The sequence below is a fragment of the Mus pahari genome, chromosome 3, assembly GCF_900095145.1.
Source record: "Mus pahari chromosome 3, PAHARI_EIJ_v1.1, whole genome shotgun sequence".
Classification (NCBI taxonomy): Eukaryota; Metazoa; Chordata; class Mammalia; order Rodentia; family Muridae; genus Mus; species Mus pahari.
Genome location: NC_034592.1, coordinates 111,235,304 through 111,261,129, shown reverse-complemented (window position 1 = coordinate 111,261,129; position 25,826 = coordinate 111,235,304). Strand labels below are relative to the sequence as shown.

Genomic DNA, 25,826 nt, shown 5'->3' with positions numbered 1-25,826 from the left:
TGTGGGTGGCTCATGTGAACTCAAAGGTTATTTGCTAAATGTTTTGGAGACTAGAATATGCTGCCCTTTAAAACTCATGTTTAAGTGTGTGTTCCTTGCAAATATTTCTAAATTTACAGTGCCCTAGGGGGCAATGTTTTGTTGTTGTTGTTGTTGTTGTTGTTGTTTTAAATCAAACATCATATCCAGAATTTCCATAGTAAGGCCATAGTTTGTGCAACATCTATTTTTTACTGATGGTGTAGAAGGTCTTAATCTTTTTTTAAAAAAAGATTTTGAATTATTCTGTATGCATTTGTACATGTATGCATGTGTGTCTGTGTGTGCCCATAAGTGTGTGCATGCATGTTGCAGCCAGAGGTTGATGTCAGGTGTCATCTCCAATGTCTGATCACCTTAGCTTTTTGTCCCTACACTTGGGATCACTGCTTGGGCTAGACCGGCTAACCGAGAAACTCCAGGAATTCTGCCTGGATTCCAAAGGTCTTATTCTTAATCCTGACGCTCATGGACACAAGCCCATCAATTCTGTTTTACTCTTTTACCTTCTCTCCATCCACGTGGGTACTCGGGGAATCTTATTTTGAGATGACTTGCTGTTCCCTCCCCTTGTCCTTCCCCCTCCCCTATACACACTACGTGTTTACTTATAATCAGCTCTGAATGCTGACACAGATCTTTGCAGTTTACTGTACAAGGTATAATTGTTAAATCACATGGTGAGAAACAAAGGGGTAGGAACTTATTTCCAAACCAGGGAGGGTACATTCCTGTTGCCCTTTCAGTGATTCTGAGCAGCCAGACCACCATGTGACCCAGATGTACCACTCCTGGGCATGTGCACAAAGGACTCCACAGACACTTGCTCAGCCTTATGCAGTGCTGTTCTATTCGCAACAGCTAGGAAATGGGAACAACCTAATAGCCTTAGACAGACAAGAGGCAAATGAAAATGGACATATACTCTGTAGAATGCTACTCAGTGGTAAAGACAATTGAAGTCATGACCCTTGGCAGTACATGGAGGGAACTAGAAATGAACACATTAAATGAGGTAACCCAGACTCAGACAGACACACATCACATGGATTCTCTCATCTGGAGCTCCTAGTTCCAAATCTTCAGATGTACACACATAGCCTGGAGTAACTGCAAAACTCAGAAAATAGGGTACCATTGACCTGGGGGGCGGGGCTGGGAGGGATAGAGAGAATAGCAGAGTACATGTGATCTGATCAGGAAAATGGAAAAGGGGAAGCTAATGGGGGCAGGGGCGGGAAGGAAGGTAACTACAGAAGGAGGGTAGACTAGCAGTAAAGATGTCTGGAAAAAGCCAAAAAGAATCATAATGTCAACTATCTGCCTAAAATACCCTGAGTTGTATAAGTACACATACATAGTTCAAATGAACAATTTCCATCTGGACTGACAATGCTCTCTCCAAGAGCCAAAGACCATCTAACAGAAACCCCCACATCAGGCATGAAAAGCCCTTTTTGAGCTGCTTGCTGGTCATGGTTGTCCATGAAAGTCTCACAACGTTATAGACTATTGCTATTGTCCTTGGTTGTCTCCCAGAGGTAGGAGGTATTAATATAGACACCAGGCATTGCAGACACAGGGCCCAGATACCCCTGAGTTTGGAAATGACCTATCACTCTCTTCCTTGAGGACTAGTTTTCTTGGTACCAGAAGACACCATGAAAACTTCCAAAGGTGGGAAGCGACCCACAGCCCTACCCAGCTTTACCATTTATGAGACATAGCTACAGCCAGCCCAGTGTGATACCTCCAAGGGTACAGTAGTGACACACATGCCTGTCAGGAACCAACAGCTCTCCAAATGAACTTACAACCCACTCAACAAGAGGAAAATCTTATCTGATACTGGAAGCCAGCTGACTATGCAAGGCTAGAGAAGTCATAGATCTTGGAAGAGACCTAACGCCACTTCTTTACTAAACCAGCATAATCTCTAATTACATCCTAAATATTTGTCTTTATACCCACAGATAAGTATAGTCTCCAGCCTCATCAAGGAAATTTCTCTTTGCAACAGAGACCATTACAGAAAAACACAACCAATCAAAATACAGAGTTCTTTTAAAAAGATGTGTGTGTGTATGTGTGTGTTAGTATGTGTGTGTGTGTGTGTCTACATGTATGTCTGTGTGCCATATGTATGGAGATGACTTTGGAAGCTCAAAGAGGACATCAGATCCTCTGGGACTGGAGTTGTAGGTAGCTGTAAGCTGCCTGTGTGGGTGTTGGGAGCTGAACCACAGCATTCTGGGTGAGCCACAAGCCATCTTGCCAGTCCTTAATCATGTTCTTTTTGAAGAGCACAAAGTACCTCACACTCCCACTTAAAATGGATTCCATGTAAAAGGCTTGCCCTGGGCTTTCACATTCATGGCTATCCCTGTTGAACATGTGTAGTGAGAACATGGGTTCTTGCTCTTTTCTCTCATATTACCACCTTCTGGGTTTTTCTGACTTCATCTGGGAGAGGCCCAGAGGCCCAGGACTTCTTGGGCTCTCACACAGCATGTGTAACTATTCCCCCAACAAGCCATAGGAGATTCTGTAGGACATAGACCCTATACAATGAGCACCTTGTGCTCTCAGAATACATTCATGGGAACTGAACATCTGACTGGGAAAGAGAAGACAAGCTGGTATATCCCTTCCCTTCCTGGGGTCTCTAAAAGCCCAGCTCTGCAGAGAACTGTGAGTCAATTACATCTGCCCTTTCTCAGCACCCTAGATCCCTGGCCAGTTCCACCATTCACGTATCTGATGCGGACAGACACACTGAGAATATAAGACCAGGTACAGCCATACTGAGGACTCCTTCCCATTAGCCACTTGCATCTCATTGGTGTGATGACTATTGTCCATTGTCAGTTAGACAAAAATCTAGTATTCTCTGAGAGATGGGCCTCTTGGAATCCCCCTGCAGAATTATGTTAATAATGGTGACTGAGGTGGGAAACCCTGCCGCTGTGGCTAGGATCCTGAACTGCAGAGACAACGAGGCAGAACTGAGTAGCAGCTTGTGTTCATTCCCTCTGCTTGACTGTGGATGAGAGGTAACCTGATGCTTCAAGCTCCCACTGCCTGGACCTCAGCACTGTGCTCCTGGACTGTAGCGAGAAACAACCTTTCTCCATTAAGTTGTTTTGTGAAGAGAAACGGAGACATGGGGATCTGCACAGGCCACTGTGGTAAAGCTTGTGTGTCAGGTTGATGGGGACTAGTGTCGAGAGAAGAAGCACATCGTCATAGCTGGCACAGGGCCTTGAGTCCACCCCTCTGACAATACCCTCCAATCTCCAGCAGGAACAACACAACACTGTGCAAACCCACTATCCACACAGTAAGATAAGCACTTGCACCTTTTGGTTCTATCAAAGGAAAACCATGTCCTTCAGGTTTAAGGGCTGAGGGTGGCATGGGGTGACACTTCACTTCAGTAGTTATAATGGGTGACAAGTTCCTAGACTCACACAGGATTGTGTTGAAGAGGTGACATTCAATGCTTCCATATTGTTAAAAGGCATTCAAGGAGGTGGTAAATCCACTTTCATAATTTTATAGAAAATGGTTTCAAGCGTAAGCTAAGTAAGGCGAATGCAACTTGTTCAAAGACTAACTCCATTCACAACTGGAAGGAAAGTGCTAGCCCCACGAAGAATATTGGAATCAGCACTAATGGGCAAAACACGACACGCTGTTTTAAATAATGCATGCGATCATGTTTTTATTAACAAAGAAAGCCTCGTTTCAAAACACACACATCCTTGAAAGGAATCTGAAATTAATTCTCAGTAAGCAGAACCCCACGGCATTCTGTGTTCCAATTATAATTACAACCTGCCCTTAATGCGGACATTCAAAATTATCAGGCACTTTATTAAGAAGCAGAAGAGGGGCTTCCTGCTGCATGAAGCTCACCAGCTCTGAGAAACGTCACAGACGGTTCTGCACGGAGCTGGGAAGTGTAGATGCTACCCGTTCTTTAATGAGAGCTTCCTTTCTTTTCTGCCTGGAACGGGGCACACCCTTAGGGGTTCAGATACCATGAGGTTCAGAGCTGCTCTTTCTAGGGCAAGATAAATACGTGCATCACAGAAAAATATCAATTTATCACTGTAATGGTTACATCCCACTCCAGAAGCCACTGGAGACTGCTTAACATTTTTATCTCAAGCCGAGTTTTCCCCAGCCTTCAGGTGACAAACTGATACTGATGCCAGAGGCGCTTCCTCCGCATTTGTTCCTAATAAAAGTGGCTCGGCTCTGAGTTCATTTCCATCTGGGGAGATGTTAAGGTCCAAGCTTTAGCAGACTGATTCCCCTCTCTCCTTCTGTGTGCTCTTCCTTCAAAAGTGTTGCAAGCAACATCTGTGCAGGTCAGCAAAGACGGTTGGGATCTTAGCAGTTTTCCTTTCCCCTGGAGACCTCTGCTGGAGGGCAGCAGGATGTGAAGACAGGAGCAGAGGCTCCATCTACCTGCCTGCTGCAGGCTGTGTGCCTTCCTATCCTGAGGGCCTGACACAGGTCTGTCTGGGCAGACCTTTGCATTGCACGCTTTGTTTTTCTGTATGTGGTGTAGGCACATGAGTGTGTAGTCGAGTGCACTCTTGTGCATGCAGAGGCCAGAGGAGGATGTGGGGTCTCCTACTTTCCCCCCTTAAGACAGGGTCTCTCATTGAACCTGGAGAAAGGCTAGCAGTCTGTAAGCCCCAGTGATCCCCTGTTACTGGCCAGGGACACACAGCCACACCTGGCTGCATAGATCCTCACATGCATGCAGTAAGCATTCTTACCCACAGAGACATCGCCATAGCCCCTAAACCTTTTCATTACAGAGTTTTCTACTACAAATTATTCCTGAGTTCCCTAAACACTGTCATTGAGTTAATGTTCTTCTTTATATACCCAAGAACTTTGTATCTGGTCTTAAACCTGACGGTAATTTTCTGAAAACAACCACTCTCTTTTAAAAAAAAAAATTAGCCAACTGACAGTTCGAAATGGGTTGGATTTCTTTTTTGCAGAGGAGACAGCAAGCCTTTGATGTTTCTTCCCGACACGCAGACCTCAAACACTCACACTTGTTTAACTTCCTCTTAAGGGACAAGATCTACTTCAGCTACAGAAACTAAGTTTTGTTTTGTTTTGTTTTGTTTTAGAATAGTGTTTAACAGCATTTTTCTTTGCATTCCACAGAACGAATCAGACAGTAAGACAAGGACTTGAGAGGATTCTCTGGATTCATCTTTGCCATAGTCTCACAGTCTCTGTAAGTGAATCTCAGAGAGTTGGGCATCCATCTCTCTTGCAGTCACAGAGCTGGTAGGAGAGCCAGGGCATGAACCCAGATAACCAGCCTCGCAAGCAAGTTAGCTCAGACCTCACAGCAAACTCAACTATACTTGTAATATGCAGAGTCACTGGATGAGTCACAATCCTGCTTCTAAGGTGAACCATACAAGCCCCAGACACAAAATTAACGGCTATTCAGAGAAGTTTGAGAATTGGGACCCATGCCTTCACCTTAGAGCTGGGTTTTGGGATAGACAGTATCTGTGGTCAGAACACAGGGACCCAGAGGGAAGATCCCCAGCACCAGGGCCCTAATACCTCCCAGAAGGAGGCCAATGAATGCTGCATGCTGTGGTTAGAGGTCTGGGACATACCTGCCTTTGACTAGGGTGTATGGGCTGGGGCGCTGTGTGTGTGTTCAGTGTGTTTCAGCCTAATCAACAAACACAAATGAACAAGACCTCTAATAGAAGAAGGTGATTTATACAAATTTCTTAAGCAAATGTGGCTGGAACCACAGTTGGTTCGGGGACATAGGTAGCCTGTGGCCTACAGGATCACTGGCAGCTGACCTGACTGTGGATGCTCAGATTGGCAGCCCGCCCTGAAAGCATAAGTTGTGCAGATGGTGTGACCTGCCCTACCTCCTTGGTTACCACTTAACTCCAAGTGTCGTTCTGCCCATGGGAAGGATGACTTGCAGATGATCTGCAGGTGGGTTTTGACTTGATGAATAAACTGGCATTCTGGTTTATACCAGTCGTTTCTAAGTTCAGTTACTGTGAATAAGTTTCCTCACAGCCAATTCATGTCAGGGCATACAGATAAAATTTCTGGATCTCTAAATGAGGAAACCCAGTGTGAGTGTTGCCCCCACTCCCCTTCCTGTCTGTCCACCTTGCTCTTCCTCCTTGTCGAAAGAATCAGAAGGTAGAATTCAATCAGAATCAGGGCTGCTGATGTCCTGCTGGCTACTGCAGGGTCGGGTCACTGTGTGTGAGGCCTCTTGAGGGCCACTTGCTTCCTTTCTCCATGAAGAACCTGTGTTGCTGGCACATCCTCATTCCAGCCTGTGCTCACCGGCCTGAATTATGGTGCTCGCTCTAGCACACAAAGTTCCCAGAGTCACACCTCAGAGAGAGGGAAGTAGCCGCGCTCCCTCTAACTGAAAGCACCTCCGCTGGTTCAGTTCTGAGGGATGCTGGGCATCCCTGAGGGTACACAGTTCTTTTTGGAAAATGGTGGGCAGGCTGGGAAGTTTCGTCAAATATGTTCATTTCCTGGGTTGTTGGCCACAGTACCTGCCTTGACTCTTCCACTTAAGAATTCCCTCCTTTGAGATGAGAAGCACCAGAAGCCATGCCCCTGCAGTCGTGCTGGGGGGTCAACCTGGCCCTGTTCTGCATGACCCTCAGTGGCTCTGTGTGATGGAAGAAGTCCCACATAGCCAGCAGGCTTGGTGAGAGCCTGGGCTTTCTCTTGTAATAACTTTTACTCACACAGTGAAGTCATGCTGTGAATAAAATGATTCTCAACATTAAATAATTTCAATGACAGGAATCCAAATATTTAATGTTTCATTTTCTTGTGCTATTTTGTTTCCTTAGACCAAATGAATACTCTTAGTCTCAGTGTCATTTACATAGTGGACTGTAGGAACTGGCCTGTGACCTATAGGACAGCTAACATTTATTTAAGCATCTACCTACTACCAGCCAATAATGCTGCCCCCGTCAAACAATGCAAGCATCTTCAAACATGGTCAAATATTCCCTTGAGGTAAAACTGTCTTTAGTTGAGAATCAGGGACTTATGGGTTGACACAGCCACCTAATTTAAGGACTGGGTTTAGTCAGCTATTATAGTGCTTGGAACTTGCCAGTAGCCTTTGTACCAGACTAGTGTTTTGTTTTGCGTGTGTGTGTGTGTGTGTGTGTGTGTGTGTGTGTGTGTGTATCCTCTCCGTTTATTTATTCAGAGATTCCAGATGTTGTTGGACAAAGGGCTTGGGAAGATTGCTGTGTACAAACTAGCTCCTGTCTGGTGAGTGTGTTCTGGTGGGCTTTCTGACCATTATTTGGCTACTTATCTTAATAAACAGGGCTTTGAGTTACAACAGGCTTCAAGCCTCTTGGAGTTACTCGGGGCTCTAAATCCAGCAGCAAGGCTCAGACTGATGTCAAGATTTCCCTTCTATAGACTTATGTTCCCCCATGGCATTCAGAAACTTGAACCATGCAACCATGAACATTCATTCAAGAGCCAACTCACCTCTGTGAATGTGTGCTAGAGACAATGAGGTGACATGGTGCATACAGGAGTTCCAGGCGCTGAAGAAGTCCCCCTTCTTGGTCACCACCTGTCAAATGGATGGGAAATGAATAATATTTAGAGAAAAATGAACTTGAAATTTCCCTTTCTTGGTTTTGGACTGTGTGTAGTGGGGGATTGAAATTTGGGCCTCATGCATGGTAGACAAGCACTCTCCCATGGACTGAATGATATCAACCAACCCAACCTTGTTCTTTATGTTTTGAAACAGATTCTCACTAAGTTATCTGTGGTGAACTTAAACTAGTGATCTTCTTGCCCCAGGCTTCTAAGTAGCTAGGCTTACCAGCCTTTACCAACAGACCCAGTTAATATCCAAACTGTCAATACTACACTAAGCTTGGGTATTGTGAAAAGTCTCTGAGAGTCTTCAGGACCTGCAAGAGCAACTCGTGAGTGGAATGACTATCCTGGATGTTGTCCAGGGAGTCCAGTCCCTGTGTGTGTGCATGCGTTTATATATGTGTGTGTGCTGTGTGCATACATGTGTTCATGCAAGCATGGGTGCCTGTGTATGCATGTGTGTGTGTGTGTATGTGTGTGTGCGTGTGTGTGTGAAGTCCTCACACAGCAGGTATGATGTCTAGTCATGCCTGATACTTCAGAGGTAACACATGTTCAAGGAGTAATTTGGAGCGGGCCCTGTAATCTCAGTTGTTCAAGAGACGGAAGCAGAAGTTCACAGCTAGCCTCAGCAACGTAGGGAGAAGACCCTGTATGCCTGCCTTCCCCCCCACACAGAAAGAAAGAAAGAAAGAAAGAAAGAAAGAAAGAAAGAAAGAAAGAAAGAAAGAAAGAAAGAAAGAAAGAAAGAAAGAAAGAGGGAGGGAGGGAGGGAGGAAGGAAGGAAAAGAAACGAAGAGAAGACAGGCAATATGACCTGGTGGTGGAGCACTTGCCTGGTGTGTGTGAGGGTCAATGCTTAGTACCACAAAACAAAAGTACCGTTGGCTTGCAAGTCACCCACCACCGCTGTCTCTCTCAATCTCTTGTCCCCTCATCTGCCATGATCTCAAAGATTTGATGATATAACTATCCCATTGGAAGCTGACAATTCTTCTTATATATATATATATATTTTATGAAAATTTGAGAACTTTCATTCATGTTTTGACCTCTTAGTCTACACCCTAACCCCTCCCAGACTGACTGACACTTTCCCACCCCCAACTTCATGCTCCCCCCTTAAATAACCCACCAAGTCTAATTTGTGCTGCCCATATACTCCCAGGTGTGGGACATTTACTACAGTGTAGTAAGCTTACCAGGAGCCACCCACAATAAAGGAAACTGACTTTCCCTCCCCTGAAAGCCATTATCTGACTGGTCCTCAGTCCAGTGTGGGGTTCATGAGCCCCTCTCTCCTCCAGGCTGGAGTGCTGCATGGCTTGACCACTCTCAGGTCTGCTGTAGGCAACCATGGCTGCTATGAGTTCACGCAGAGGTCCTGCCACACAGACAGCCCTCCCTCACTTCTGTCCCCCACCTTTAACCACCGCTCCTGAAACTTTGTGGGGATGGGGGTGGTGATACAGATGTTCCATTTGTGGCTGAGCATTCCACAGACGTTCATCCTCTGCACTATGACCAGTTGTGAGTTTCTGTGTTAAACACCAACCACTGTATGAAGAAATGTCTCTTATGAGGTGTGATAGGTGCACTGATACGTAGATATAGAGATATAAACAGTGGATAGTTCGATACTATGTACATTTCTCAGAATAATAGTAGTAGGTTCACCCGTGGGTGCCTGAAGACCAAATTGACTGTTTAGATGTAATACTTCATGTGAACTCCCCTGTCCCTCCTTGTATCCACTGTCATCCAGTGCATCTTTTTGCTTTCAATGGCTCCCTGCGGGTCTGTAACATCTCACACGTTGGTATCTAGTGTTCTCTGTGTCCGAACCACGTGAGGAGTTAACAGGAGCCACTGGGTGTCTGTGGGCATCACTGGCATTGCCACGGAACATCATTCAACTGAGACCTTGTGGGTCAGATGTGCATGGAGCCCGAGGCACATTTTACCTCACCAGAGTAGACAGTTAAATTTGGTACTTCTGACCTTTCCTTTGCTCCTCCTTGTCTCTCTTTGTCTCAAAAGCCAAATGACTTGATATTGAACTTTGAGTGATTCTGCGTGTGTGTTCTCAAGGAACTAACTCTCAAATAGAAAGTGACACTTGGGGTCCCCACTTCCCACTTACATCACCCCCAAGCCGACAGGCCTCTCAGACGGAAAGTAACCAGCTTTGGTAGCTTTGCCTCTGCAGGGCCTGGAGCTCTCACTGTGTCAGACGCCTCCTCCAACTCTGCTTTGTGTGCTAGTGGAAAAAAAAAAAAAGGCTCTGCAGAAAGCCTCTGCCATGTATAATTCAATATGAGGACCTGGGGCAGTGGGCATGGTCAGGAGAGCCATGAATGTCATGTGAGCCTTGAGCTCCACATCTAACAGGACATCTTATGACAGTCCAGGGCAAGGACAGACCCTGTCAGTGCTGATGACCCCTCAATCAGTATCCCCTGAACTGGTGTCACTGTCCAGCTGAGAAGGTAGAGGCTAGAGGCCAGTGGCTCTCTTAAGCACATTGTGGGATATTCACAGATTCCGGAAGTTCCTGGAAGTTTCCAAACAAAGTCTGGCAACACTAGTCATTATACAGAATCATGCCAGGGCGAGGCTCTCCTGAAGATCACAGGGAGGCAGAAGGAAAGAACAAACCAGCGTGCAGATAGGTGCTCTACATAGAGTCCAGGGTACTATTTAAAAGCAGTATGATATGGGGTGTAAGCTTTTCACTGTCCTGATCAACAGAAAACAGGGACAGAGAACAGGCTGGAAAAGACTCTGGGGGCTTCTTTGCCTCTTCAAAGACCACAAGAAAGAGAGAAAGGCAACTCAAGAGAGCAGCAGGTCCCCAAGGCTCCCAGAGGGCCCCCCAAGGCTCCCAGAGGATCCCGTAGACCTTTCCCCTAATATGTTGGCCTCAGATGGGAGAATGTCATTTCCCACAGTCCTAACACCCCATCTCCTATGCAAGGGATTTTGTAGAGTTATTTTGTAGAGTTACTGCATGAGCAATGTTACAAAACAAAGGAAATTAACCCTCCCACCTAAAATACTTTGTGAGAGGTTACAAGCAGAAAGACTTTTTAAACGACAGTTGTCCTTTATCTTAGGTGACAAACAGCTACTGAAAATAAGTGTGTTCAAAGTGTGTTCAAACTAGGCACATTCAAACTGAGTCCTTAAAGTGCACTGGGCATCAGGCACTGCTCTTTAAGCACTTAATCTCCAGGAGCCTTCAGGGTAGGTAATTACTGCTGTTTTTATTTCATGCATAGAGGATGGTGACCCAGAGAAGCTGAACGATCTGCCTAACATTGCAGAGTGGAGCTGGAACTTGGCACAGAGGCTTCAAAGCTTATGTTCCTACCAAGGGACCTAGGTTGGGAAACTATGTGGGGCCATCCTTCCCACTGTGCTGTTTATATTACTACAGGTGACCACATGCCTGCAAACAGCAGCCATTCTTCAAGTGTCCAATGAAAAGCAGTCACAGTACAATCAAGATACAGAGTGGAGGACATGGAGAAAAAGCCTTCCATGTGGTAAATGATCACCTATTCCCCTTGGTTTCCAGAAACTGACCTCAAATGGATTTGAGCAATGCGCCCAGTTAGAAACAGTCCTAATAGATAACCATTATTAAAAACATCCTCAGCTAGCATCATATTTGATAGTAAAAGAATAAATGCTTTTTTCCCTCTGGAAAGGGAGACAAAGCTGTCTGCCTTCACCTCTCTCCTTTGCAGAGTGCTGAAGGAGCTAGTCAGGGCAATAAGGCAGGAAAAAAAGAAAGAAAGAAAGAAAGAAAGACAGACAGACAGACAGACAGACAGAAAGAAAGAAAGAAAGAAAGAAAGAAAGAAAGAAAGAAAGAAAGAAAGAAAGAAAGAAAGAAAGAAAGGAAGGAAGGGAAGGAATAAGCAAAACCCTTTATATTAAAAAACACATGATTGTCTATAAAGAAAATGCCAAGGGATATATAATAAAGATTATAGACCTTTTAGTAAATTAAGCAAAGTCACAAGGTATAAGATTAATATTTAAAAAGTCAACTCTGTGTTTATGTCCCAGCAGTGAACACTTAGAAACATGAAATGAAAATCCCACTGTAGGGCTGGGGAGACAGTTCAGTGGTTAAGAGGACTTGCGACTCTTTCAGGGGATCTGAATTCGGATCAGCACCCATACTAGGAAGCTCACAACCGCCTGTCTCCAGCTCTGGGAGATCTAACGCCCTCTTCTGACTTCCACAGGAAATGCATGAGTGTGGTATACACTTACACGCACATATAAATAAAAAAATAAAATATTTTTAAAAATATTATGGTAACTCCAGAAACACGAAACACTTATAGAATATGTAAAAATGCATACATGAACCCCACCCAAAATATGGCATACAGAAAATTTTAAATTAATTAATTATTTACACCTCAAATGCTGCCTTCCCTCCTGGTCTCCCCTCACAGAGTTCCTCTTCTTATCCCCTCTCCCCTTTACCTGAGAGGGCAACCCCCAAGGTATCCCCCAACCCTGGTACTTCAGTCTCTGCTGGATTAGGCACATCTTCTCCTACTGAGGTCAGACAAGGCAGTCCTCTGCTACATGTGTGCCTGGAGCCTTGGACCAGCCTGTGTATGCCTTTTGGTTGGTGGCTCTGTCTCTGGGAGGTCCCAGAGGTCCAGGTTAGTTGACATTGTTGGTCTTCTTGTAAGGTTGCAATATCCTTGGCATAGAGAAATTTACAAAGGCCCCTAAATGAAAGGAGATATTGCTATGTTCCCAGATGGGAAGCCTTGATATTGCTACAATGTCACTTGTCATCCTGATGTGCAAAGTCAACACAGCATCAAAACTCCAGCCAGCTTTCAGCTTTAGTAGGAATTTGTGAGGGCTATAGAAGCTGTAGGGACAACAGAGGACCTAGAACAGGCAAAGGTGGTTTTGAGGAAGGAAGACGTTGAAAGATTCACATGATCTGATTTAAAGATAAAGCTACAGTTAGCACAGTGGAATGTAATTGGGATAAGGATAGAAATATGGGGGCTGGAGAGATGGCTCAGTGGTTAAAAGCACTGACTGCTCTTCAGAGGTCCTGAGTTCAAATCCCAGCAACCACATGATGGCTCACGACCATCTGTAATGGGATTGGATGCCCTCTTCTGGTGTGTGTGAAACAGCTACTACTTATATGTATACTTACATATAATAAATAAATAAATAAATCTTAAAAAAAAAAGAAAGAAATATGGAGGCATGGAACAATCAGGGAGCCCAGAAATACAGCCACACATCTACAGTCATTAAGGTAATTGAAGACAGGAAAGTGATGTTCTGAAGGGATATTGCCAGGATAAATGCACGAACACATGCAAACCCAAGCAAACCTCAGCCCATACTGCACACTTTGGGCAAAAGTGATTTGCTGACCTAAATTTTAGAGCTACACTTACAGAAATTTAGGAACCACAGGAGGAAAATTTTAGCCACACTGGGGTAGACAAAAAGTTCATGAGCTATGATATGGAAAACTTTATTTTAATAAGTCCTTTACTCCTGCAGCACACTGCTATAAAAGGCAACAGATTAGTGCAAATGTTTGCCAGCCATGTATATGACAGACTTTTACAAACCTACCATATATATAGGCAGCATTACAGATAAGTGGAAAGGAATAACTTATATAAAAATATACCATGAAAGGGAAACCCACTTAAACACATGGGCAAAACCTTTCAGCAGACACTTTGTCCATCTGTATCTGAAATGGAAAATAAACACAACAGAGAGGGTTTGAGAAATGCAAATCGAGACCACAGTGGGAAGCCATTTCACACCCACCGTGGCAACATTGAGTAAGACTGGCAATCAGAGCGTGAGTAAGAACGGTCAGCGGCCAGAGACCGCATCGCTGGTAGGGATGCAAGGTGCTGCGGCCACTTTGGAAACAGACTGGTAGTCCCTTTAAAAAAATTCAGCATGTAGCCACCAGAGAAGCTAGTCATTGCACTCTGAAGTATTTGCACAGATGAACTGAAAAAGTTGTCTATGGTAAGAGTTGTAAGAAAATGTTTCATTCATAATCACTAAAGTGGTTTCAATCTAACAGTCGGTTACTGGGCATACAGATAGAATAGACCTTAGAAAGAAATTCTACTCTGTAGTAACAAGGAACGTCCACATACACACAGCCACAGCTGCCTGATCCCAGAAGCACTGGGTAAAGTAACAGAAGCCAGAAACAAAAGGCTTACTATTCAGTTTACAATAAATTATGCAAAACAGAGATGAAAGAAATGGCTCTGTGAGTCTATAGTGAAGAAAAGTTCAGAGTTCTACAGGAACCATATTTGGAAGTAGAGATTGACAGATGATGAAGTGGCTTGAGGGGACCTTCTGGAGTGATGGGTGTATTCTGTCTAGATTTGGTAAGAGCTATTTGACCACATGCACTTGTTCAAACTCAGTGATCTGATACCCTAGATTAATAAGTTTAAAATTGTACAATATATACATTCTGTATGCATACTTGTATATAGAGGATGATTTTCTACAACATTTTTCTGTCACTGGTGTTAACATGTGCAGCCTCCGAGGCCAGTGAGAACAGACAATTGTCTGCAGGGCACTTTGTGGAAGCCACCACTTTCCTGAAAAGACCCCACCCAGGCTGGCACGTGCTTTTTTTTTTTTTTTTTTTTTTTTTTTTTTATTTTTTTTAAAAGATTTTTTTTTTTTTTTTTTTTTTTTTCCTGTTCTTTCCACACCTACAAGCCAGCCACAGCACAGCAGTGAGAACAGAGGATAGCTACAGAGCTTCATCCTAGGATGCCATCCTGCCTTGCTTAGTCTCAGGTGGTGGCCGTCTCTGGTCTACCTTGTCTTGCCACTGTGGGGCTCTGATCTTGGTAGCCACACGGCTTCCTTCCCTGCATCTGCCTCTGTGTATCCCCCTCTCCTTACCGGGCACCAGGCATACTGGAGTAAGTCCATGCACCCCAGGGTGACTTCCTTGCTGATAACTTGGTTATAGTTACACAGGCCCTTTTTCCAATTAAGTTGGCATTCACGGGTCATGAAGGTTGGGATTTGAACATAGCCTTCTGTTGGGAACAGTTTAACTCACAACATGGGAGCAGAGAGGAAAAACAGCAAGAGCCTGGCCAGGCTTTGGCCACGGAGCCACAGCAGGGCCCTGGCTGCCTGCCTGTTTTCCTGTTCTGAGAGAATGAAAGCACATTTAGATAAAGCTCTGCCGGCCAGCACTGTGGCTGATAGTCTCCTTCTTCTGGGTGTTTCACGGGCACCCAGGTCCCTTCCTGACCTGACCAGTGGGATGTGGGCACTTTAACCCCAGCACAGTGTCTGGCCCAAGGGACCAGTGGACTGGGTGAGTGGATAGGCATGGTTCCTCCTTGCCAACATCACCTGACCCAAACATCTCCCTTTTACAGTCTCAGCCCCCCCCCCCCCGGGCTTTCCCTCAGTATCTCCAAAGTCATGGGGTACTCTCTGCCTTTTTTACCTCCCCAGAAACCCATTTTAAGGCTCCTATGGTGGCTTCCCCAACAGGGCTGCAGCAAGTGCTTTGTCCACGTCTTCTCCTAGCCCGTGTGCTCTGTGCCCACCATGTTCTTCAGCCAAGCAGATTAGCTCACCCTTCCTCTCATCAGTTCCTCCTGATCTGTTCCTGGCTGGGTCTCTGTGAGGCTCAGCGCTTGCTCACTGTCTGCTGGCCTCTCTCTGTATGAAGCATCTAGCTTCTTGGTCTTACAGCTAATGATTCTCAGCTTACAAAGTTCTCCAGCCAGCAAATCTCCACTCTGAGAATGTGAGCCAATGCAATAAATCCTCTCTTTTAATCATATATATGTTTTTTGGTTCTGTTTCTCTGGAGAACCCTGCTGTTTTTGGGGGGAGGGGCAGTCATTTCTGGAGGAAGCAGTTCATCCCCTTTCACTGTGTGGGTTTTTGGGGCTCAGACTCAGATCTTCACAGTAGGCAGCAAGTACCCTTATCCATTAATCTGTCACACTGACCATAGGAGCGCCCTATTACACAGACTAGATGCTCTTGGCTCCAGAATGCAGCTTCCTGGTTGGAGATGAAGACACCAGAGCATGTTTTCATCTCAGGGCACTCTGTTCTGCCACCCTGTTCTTTCCTCCCCCTGCGCAGACTGATGCCTGTCCCTGGCTCGGCACCAGTTCCTACTGCACCAGAATCCTCCTTCTCCAGAATGTGGTAAACTTGCCTGGGGTTGGTGTGTGTGTGTGTGTGTGTGTGTGTGTGTGTGTGTGTGTGTGTCTTCTGAGGTGCAGAGTTGAAACTCCCAGCACATGTTCTCAGAGAAACACAGAGTAGATGTCTCAATGGTAGGAAAGGTCTGTCTCGTAAAACACACTAAGCACGTTGCATGTGCCAAGCACAGGCATAATGTGATTATCGTATGTAAGAAAATATTCTGATTTTACAGAGGGGGATTAGAAGAGTCCAGAAACTGTCTCCAAGCCACATCATGGACCATAGGCGTATCTGGGTTTTAAGGAGTATGACTGGGCACCTTGTCCTCGGTTATCTGAGATGTGGCTTAGACCCACATCCTCACTCACACAGAAGCAAAGGCGCCATCTTGCCAACAATGCCTGTGAGAGTGTGTGCTCAGTAAATGTGGACTCATATTTGGACATGGAGTCTCAAACCTGTAATTTCAGATGAAGCAGCAGGAAGAAAGATTACTGCAAGTTCAAGGACAGCCTTGGCCACACAATGGGTTCCAGATCAGCCTGACTACAGAGTGAAACAGTAACAAAAGAGATAAACTTAGATGCAGGTACGCGCGTGCACGTGCATGCGTGCGTGCACACACACACACACACACACACACATCTGTGAACAGTTCTATGACACATACTTCCCTCTCTTCTTTAAATAGGGGCTCATGTATCTAACTAAGGTCCACCTCAAGCTTGCTATGCAACACAAGTTTCTTCCATCTCCAGAGTTTTGGGATTACTACAAGTGTGTGGCATCACACTTGGTCTCTGCAGCTGTGGGGAATGGCTCAGCACCTTGTAAATGCTAGATAAGCACTCAACCACATGAGCTTCCCATCCCCATCCCTTGTCTGTAGGGGGTGGTTCTGATGCTAAGTTCCTGTTCCCCAACTGGTTCTTGATCGATCAATAAAGATGCCAAGGGCCAATTGTTGGGCAGAAAGAAAGGCGGGATTTCCAGGTCCCCACAGGCAAGCTAAGAGATGCAGGAAGAGGAAGAGGAAGGGAGAATTCACCATGCTTCCAGAGGAGAGAAGGTGACCAGCCATGTGGGATCTCAGGCAGGGCGGCCATAGGCCGCTTCCTTAGGTGGGAGATTAGAAATGTGACTAAACTAAGGGCAGATTAAGATGTGCTTAACTAAGAGTATTGGGAAGGGCACGCTAGCCACAGGAGAATTGAAGCACCCAGCTATTGAGCTAATAAAGCAGGTTGAAAATAATGCATGTGTCTCATCCATAGATCCAAGGGAACCTCGATGGCGCTGGTGGTGTGGTCCACCCAGAGTTTAAAGCAGGATAGCAAAAACTAAACGCTACACTGTCCCAGATATTTCAGCACAAAATTCTCTCTACCAGAATGTCTTCTTTCCCTGATCCCTCCTCCTGGCTTCAAGAATTTCACCTCCTCCTGGAAGCTCCCCAGTATCTTTTCTCAGTGTTTTGGTGTTCTCTTCCACCCTCCCACGCAGTTGGCACAGCCCTCCTGGACCGTTCTTGATGCTGGAGTGTGATTACTGTTCTGGCTCGCCGCATGACCCCAGCACCTAGCACAAGTCTGAGTGTCTGGCCAGGGCTAATGGCTACATGAAAGGATTGGCCATTGTAGTTGGGTGCTGAGATCAGAGGAAGATACACAAGGAGGAGGCAGAGAAATAGAGTGGGTTCAGCAGAGGGGGCCAGCCTCTCCCATCATGACAGTAATGGTCATGCTAGGGCTTTTACAGCCCATGCTCTCCCATAATCAGAATGAACATGTCCCAAAGAGAAGATGGAGCCCCACATCCCCAGTGGAGACATCACCACTTCCATCCACCCCCGCCCAGTGGGGACATCACCACTTCCATCCCCCCCCCCCGGGGTCCAAGTGGAGGGAACATGCACGTCTTAGATGTGATCAGCTTCAAAAGTGTTTCCCCATGGAGATTTAACTGAAGTTGTCAGAACATGAAATCAATACAGTCTTGGCAAAGGGCTTCTACAATTGAATATATTACTTCCTAATTTCCCCTGCTTTCATGTTCAATGAAGAGTCTGCTTTTCATTACCTAGCCATCAGGGATAGAAAATGATTATGGGCAATACATTCTCCTTGGTCATTTAGAGCACTTTTTTTTTTTTTTGAAAGCTCAACTCCTGAAATGGATCTTGATAATTTCCAGTAACAGATCTGTAAATAAATGTTTGCTGCCTGGTCCCTCTCCTAACAGCTCCTCCTTAGCTGCTCTATCAGGGAAAGAAGTGAAAGAATACAATTACAGGGCTCTGAATACACTGTACAGGCACCAATGCGTGCATCTGGAGTCCAGTCAGCTAGATTGTGTTTCAACAGCCTGCACTTCCCATCCAGCTGAAGACTGTGTCATGGGACCCGATTGCCTTTAGTGACTGCTACAAGTCCACAGAAGGCAGGAAAAAAATGTACATTTATTGTGGGAAAGAAATTGTGCCTTGAGATCATTTTTCCCTGAACCTGCAGCCGTTTGCTGGAGAAGGGCCTGGCTGGCGGGTAGAGGAATGAGCCAATGAGCAAAAGGCAAGGACAGGGTGCAGAAAGTGGGGGTCGGGGGTGAATTCAGAGAAGAGGCATCTAGAACAGAATCACTGACCCGCTGTGACCTGGGATATCTTGGGGGTCTTTCCTCTTTGGTAATGCCACCCTGGTAATGCCACCCTGGTAATGCCGCCCTGGAAACAGGATGTAAGCTGGAGCCCCAGGCTACCTTTGCTCGATGTCAACCACACTTTGGTTTCTCCACTGCTGTCTCAGCTGAGGCTCAGTCATCTGAGCTGTGGGTGACTGTGGTCATTACATAGGTCACCCTTGTAGCACTGATGGGTGGAGGAGGGTCTTCACAGGACACCTGTGTCACAATCATCTCGTGCAGGGAATGTAGAAGATCCTCGGAGCCGTGAGCAGGATGCCTAAGGCGGTGGGTCCACCAACCAGCCCTGTCACACCTTACTGGTCTCTCTCACTCGCAGCATGGAAATCTGTCTAGTTTGGTTCTCTGATCGCCTTTAGAACCCTGAATGCTCATAGTGCCTGGTATACTTGAGTTCTATACACAACATTTTTCAAGCAAGAACATAATTAAAATAAAAATAAAAACACCCACAGCTCTTTCCTCCCCAGCCTTCCTTCATTTTAAATATATATCCTAAGTTCCAACTAAGCATTTATGTATCTTTCGCTGAACTAAGGAACTTACTTTCTTTTTCTGTTCATGTTGCCCAGGTTAGCCTCAAACTCCCTAAGAAGCCAAGGATGACCTCCTACCTTTACCTCTTAGATACTGGGATCACAAATGTGCACTGCCATACTGGTTTTACATGGTGCTGGGTATTGAAAGCAGGGCTGCAGGCATGTTAGGCAAGCAGTTTGCCTACTAACCACCTCTCCCCCAACACACACACACACACACACACACACACACACACACATACATACACACACACACACACACACACACACACGAACCAACGCTAACATAGGAATGCAGCAGGAATCCGAGCGGGTCCACAAGAGCTACCATAATGGAGTCTAAGCCAGTAAGGGGCCTCTCAGCCTCTAGAACAGAGGCGTGAATCTGGAGTTAGCGCTGTCTTTCAAGTGAGCAGGTCAGATATGTGCCCTTGTGTGGACAGTCTGATTCTGTTCTCTGAACTTAGTCTGTGTACCGATGCCACATGTCACCCTGTGTTTGGTCTTAAATGCTTTGTCCTCAACGACACCAATTGCTTCAGTCTGGCTGGTGGCACCACCGACTGTGGTTTAACTGACATCCCCGCAGGCAGGAAGGTTGTTGCCCCATTGATCCAGCAGCAAACCAATGAGCACATGTGCAAGGATTAATTTGTTGGTTCAATTCATCTAGTCCAAGCTCACAGTGGTAGGAACATCACTGAGGACTGTGACCTCAGCTGACCTCAGGGAATCTGTCTACTGCCTTTGGAGAGGGTACTCTGAAGGTATGCATGCAAAGGTGTTCTTGCATGAGCCAGTTTATCTGTCCCTGTGCCAACCCTGGTCTGGGAGCTCTCCAAAGAACTACATTGGTCTATGAGGACTGGCCCATCCTCACCAGATCACCAAAGCCCTGTTTCCCAAGGTCCGACCTCAAATCAAGATGGCAGCAGAATGTCTAGGCTCTTTGGGCTTACCTGTCTGCTGTCAGAGCTGGCCCTCCACTGCGCATCTCTTGAAGTCTGATCTGTCACCAGTCTGACCGTGTAGAGTCTATGCTGCTGGGTGGCCTGGGGACCCATTACTATTTTTCTATGTGACATTGAAGTGTCTAACACAGATTCAGCACAGGATAGACCCTAGTGAATCCTCATCGATGCTATTCGTCATTGATTCTTTTTCTCACATGGTGAGACAAATAGGGCGACCTGTTGAACCTCACTGTTTCTAACTTATGTAGAAAACTGCAATGACTTCCTGGTACATATCCTAGCTGCTGGGATGGCCTGTTTGAGTGAGACCTTCAAGTCCTGTCATTGAGATATAGCACATGAACTGTTAGATGTGAAAGCTGTATCAACCTTGAGTTTGCAGCTCAGTGATTTTTAAAGTGTTTGGAGGAGGTGCATGCACGCGTGTGCGTTCATGTGAATGTATGTCAGGGCAGGAGTTCCATGTCAGTATCTTCCCCAGTTGCCCTCCAGTTTGTTTTTTGTTTTGTTTTGTTTTGTTTTGTTTTTTGAAACAGACTCTTTGCTGAACCTGGAGCTCCCCACTTTGGAAAGACTAATTAGCCAGAAAGGCACAGAGATCCTCATTTCTGCCTCCTCAGCACTAAGATTAGTGCTGTGTGATACATTAGATCCTGGGACTAGAAGTTGGGTCCTCATGGCTGCATGAGGACTTTAATGACCAAATCATTTCTCAATACAAAAAAAAAAAAAAATCAGCACTCATCAGTGATTTCTCTCACATGTGTTCATACCCCCTGGAACCATGTCACTCAATCGAGAGACAGTGTTCCCCAGATAACTTCTGCGCTTCCTCATTCAGCACCACCCTCTCCCTCTCTGATTGTGACTGCTGCACTATATCACCCTCAGCTGGCTTTCCTCTCCTCGACTGTCGAATACATGGGGGTATCTGGTATACACTCTTTCACATCACTAAGCACGTCGGTAGAACTCACACATGCTGTGTCACATGATTCACTATGTGAAGTCAACCACAGTTTACTTGTCTAGTTTCATATCTATAAACATTCGGTTTCCAGTTTCCAACTTGGGATTATTAATAGAGCTGTTAAGAACACTCCTGTATGAGGCTATTTATGAACCATGTAGTGCATTTCTTGGCCATATCTCTAGGGACAGAATTTCTGGATCATAGAGTAAGTGTACATTTAACATTACAATAGACTTCCAAACTAGTGTGTGTGTGTGTGTGTGTGTGTGTGTGTGTGTCTATGTATGAGAGTCTGTGTGTGAGTGTGTGTGTGTGTGTGTGTGTGTAATTGAACCCAGGGCCTTGTGCATGGTAGTGAATGAATGCCCTAACATCACACTGCATCCTCAGCTTCTATGATTGCATTTCGAATGTCTTAGTTATGACACCCAGGGTTGCCCTGCGTTACCCCTGGGGCTGAGTGGCATCGAGCAGTTCAGTTGATATGTGTCAGTGGGTGGGTGTTGGTTCTTCTTTGTGGTTTTGATTTCTAGGTCTCTATGACTAATAAGATTAGGCAACGTTTCACGTGCTCATTGGCTCCTCTTTTATCTTCTTTCATGAGGTGTCTTTTCAAGTCTTTTGTGAACTCTTTACTTAGATCCTAGCTTTTTCATTATTTCATCCCGAGGGTTCTTCACACATTCTGGATAAAACCTTTTGCCAGACACAGACACTGCAAGTAATTCCCCCAGGTTTAGTGTTTGCCTCTGTCCTGATGAGTGTCTTTCAGACGATAACAATTTATCAATAGCTAATGTAGACAATTGGTGCTCTCTGGGTTTTCCTAAGAAATCATGTTTACTGTGGCTTCCAGTAGATACTGGTGATGCTTTTTTGTTTTCTCTGGAAACTTTACGGTTTCCCTGATTACATTCAAGTCTATGCTGGTCTTTAATGAACATTTGTGTACAGAGTAGGAGACAAACCACAGCTTGCTTCTTTTTCATTCAGAATCTACTTTTCCTTGCTATTAAAAAAAAAAATCCTCCTCGTTGTTTAATTTATTTCATGTCAGAATTTGAGTGGACAAATATGTGGGCTAAGTGGGCCTGGCAGTGCTCTGCTGGTCTGCCTAACTTCCTGCCAACGTTCTCAGGCCTGGACTAGGACAGTCTCGGCACATGCTTTGAAATCAGTTGGCACCAGCCCCCAGTGACTTCCACTTTTTTCAAAGTTCTGTGGGCTGTTTTACATCACTTGCATTTCCATATAAACTGTCAAGTGAGTTTGTAAGTTTACAAACACTCTTACCAAGATTTTGACTGAAGTGGAGATGATTCTGACTTGGGCATGGGACATTTCATGGCAACGTTAAGTCTCATACACTAACATGATATGTGTCTTGCCATTAATATTTCTTGACTTACTCTGTGTATATTCTGTAGTGTTCCGTGCTCCGGTCTTTTATGCTTTGGAATTTTCACTGCTGGATATATATATATATATATATATATATATATATATATATATATATCATGTTTGTGAGTATACTATAAACTGACTTTTATTTTCCAGTTGCCTACTGAGAGGATGTACAAACAAGCTTTGTGTTGAATATTGAATTTTACATCTTACAGTCATATCTTGCTTTTTGGATCCTGTCGAGTTCTGTTTGGTAAGTTCTTTATTTTAGGTCTTCATTTCATGTTCTTAGTTTGTTGACTATTGTGGTGTATGTGTGTGTGTGTGTGTGTGTGTGTGTGTGTGTGTGTGTGTGTGTGTGTGCGTGCGCATGCCTGATGCAGGATATGTGGTCCAAGAACAGCTTTGTGGAATTGGTTCTCCCATCTACCTTTACAGAGTTCTGGGGGGCTGAACTCAGGTCTCCAGGTTTGTGGGTAAGCTCCTTTACCCACTCAACCACTTTGCTAGCCCCCCTTTAAATCTTCTACCAAAAAATAAAAAGATTTATTCCACCTGAGAGTTAAGGCAGCTTTATTTCTTGCTGCAAACTTTATATCTTCTTCCTTTCTTCCCCCCCCCATTCTCTCTTCTCCCCTTTATCTCCCTCTGTCCCTGATTCCCCACCTCCTCCTGCCAGTTATACTGACAGGACTCTGAAATACATATAGATGTGTCCTTCTCAAAATGAAGAAAATTCTTTTCTATTCCTACTAAGATCTCTCTCTCTCTCTCTCTCTCTCTCTCTCTCTCTCTCTCTCTCTCTCTCTCTTTTGGTCAGGAGTTTTGTCAAATTTTTTCATGGCTGGGCATGGTGGTGCTCACTTTTAACCCCAGCACTTGGTAAGCAGAGGCCTGGGAATCTCTGTGAGTTCTCGGTCACTCTGGTCTATAGAGTGAGCTGCCTGTCTCAGAAACAACAAAAATGTTATCATACACATCATCTCCTTTGGAGGTTTTTTTTGTTTGTTTTTTGTTTCTTGTTTTTGTTTTTGTATTACAGCTTCCATTGTTTATATTATTGGTTAATATTTAACATAAAACCTATCTTACAATTCTGGAATAAATACCTCTCAGTTATAATGCAATTTGTTTTTAAAATATATTATTGGCATTAGTCACTATGTTGCTGATGTACATTTATGAAGAATGCTCAGCTGTCATCTTTCTTTGCTCTGCACATACACGGATCCAGTCTTCTGCTGTTTTTAAAGGCAGGCTGGTGCTGTGGCTGGGATGTGAACAGTCCCCCACAAGTCCTGTGGAAGGCACGATCCTGGGCTTGGGGTATAGTTTTTGGGAGGCAGTAACTCTTAGAGTTGGGGCCTTTGAGAGAAGCAGGCCACTGGAGTGTGCTTTGAGTGGTGTATTGTCCGTGGCCTCTCCTTTCTCTTCCTTCTGCTTCCTGGCTGCGGAAGGTGAGCACCACACCCTTTACCACAGATTCCTGGCTGCTGAGGGTGAGCACCACACACTTTACCACAGATTCCTGACTCACCTCAGGAATTGATGCAAAATATCAAAAAAAATTGATGCAAAATATCAAAATCTCATGGAGAAGGGNGGACCTGGTAGGAGCAGAAAACACAAGAAAAGTTGCAGTGACCCCCACACAGCAAAAGCTGCTCNTGCACATGCATGTAACATGGAGATAACATGCTATCCACCAAACCAAAGGAAAAGAAAGCACAAGAGCAGATTCTGCTCGGTGGATGAGATTAGGAGGAAGTAGGCATGGCTGACGTCACCCTCTCCCTCTGAGCAGAGTTTCAGAAATTATGAAATTGTAAATGGGAAATCAAGTGTGTAAGAGAGGCTTAGTGAGTTGAGCTGCAACCACAAAGCAGATAGCTCTTCAGCACAAGCGAGACAAGTCTATGTCTAAGTCTCTATAGTCTACCCTTCGCATAAGAATAAGGCAGTATGAGCATGCACACGTGAACACTCATTGTGGGGAAAAAATACAAGTACCAGCTAAGCAAGGGGAGAGAGGGAGAGATGGAAATGGAGGAGTGAGGATGGGAAAGGTGAATGTCCAAGTTTTCCCTCATCAGGAGACAATACCTGGGACAATACCTGTTGCTTCTGGGTCATAGTGAAACAGAACATCATGGAGCATGCTCACTCCATGATGAGTGGAAAGGAGGGGGAGGGGGAGGGGGAGGGGAGAGGAGGGAGGGTTGGGATGGGGAGGAAGAGGGAGGGGAGGGGGAGGGACAGGGACAGGGACAGAAGACTCTTCAAGTGTACAGCCCCAGTGACCCAGTTCCTCCAAATAAGACCTGCCTCCTAGTTTCCATCATTGACCAATAATGATGGAGCCATCAATGGATTGCTCTATTGACTAGGTCTGAGTGCTCAGTCCCCTCTCAGGAGCTGCTAGCTAGGAGCCAGGTCTTCAACACTGCAGAGTGGGTAGAGGTATTTTATTTTCAAACCACAACAGTAAAACAAAACAAAAAGAAGCCGAAGAGATGTAGTTTTCTGTACAGCAATGAGGCTAGGGAACTTCACAGGTTCCCATAGAGACCCTAAAAATAAGGGCTGGCGAGATGGCTCAGCAGTTAAGAGCACTGACTGCTCTTCCGAAGGTCCTGAGTTCAAATCCCAGCAACCACATGGTGGTTCACAACCATCCATAACAAGATCTAACGCCCACTTCCAGAGTGTCTGAAGACAACTACAGTGTACTCACATATAATAAATAAATCTTTAAAACAAAAAGTAAATGTAAAAGTGAAATCAGCCATGGTATCGGGAAGTTGAAAGAAGATTACACATTGAAGCAAGTTGATTTCCTACACGTGGATAGAGAGCCATGCAGAAAAGTAGGGATGACCTATGTTGGGAATGCTGTTTTGATTTGATGATGTAGGGTAATGTTACAGAGACAAACACTGTATTCCAGTTGGTCAATGTGTTTCTCACCAGGAGCTGTTCTGTGAAGTTCTTGACATACATCCTGGGAACACAGACACAAACAAGAAGCAACAAATGAAAGACTTTAAAATGAACCCTATTGTTCATACTGAAGTCGGAGCCATCATTAAAAACTCACAGTTTCAAGAAGGATGACCATTGTGTGGATACTTCATTCCTCCTTAGAATAAGGAACAAAATACCCATAAAAGGATATAGGTACAGAGACAAAATTTAGAGCTAAGATGAAAAGATGGACTATCCAGAGACTACGCTATCCGGGAATCCATCCCTTCATCAGCCACC

General features: G+C 45.1%; 1 protein-coding gene across 1 annotated transcript in view; it reads right to left on the bottom strand.

Moving 5' to 3' along the window:
* Acoxl (acyl-CoA oxidase like) overlaps positions 1-25,826 on the bottom strand; it is a 275,388-nt gene that overhangs the window by 43,686 nt on the left and 205,876 nt on the right. The window contains exons 14-15 of the mRNA XM_021192778.1: positions 20,171-20,285; positions 7,603-7,690 (exon numbers count right to left, since the gene is read on the bottom strand). Coding sequence (XP_021048437.1) covers positions 7,603-7,690; positions 20,171-20,285 — 203 coding nt within the window. The remainder of the gene's footprint in view (positions 1-7,602; positions 7,691-20,170; positions 20,286-25,826) is intronic.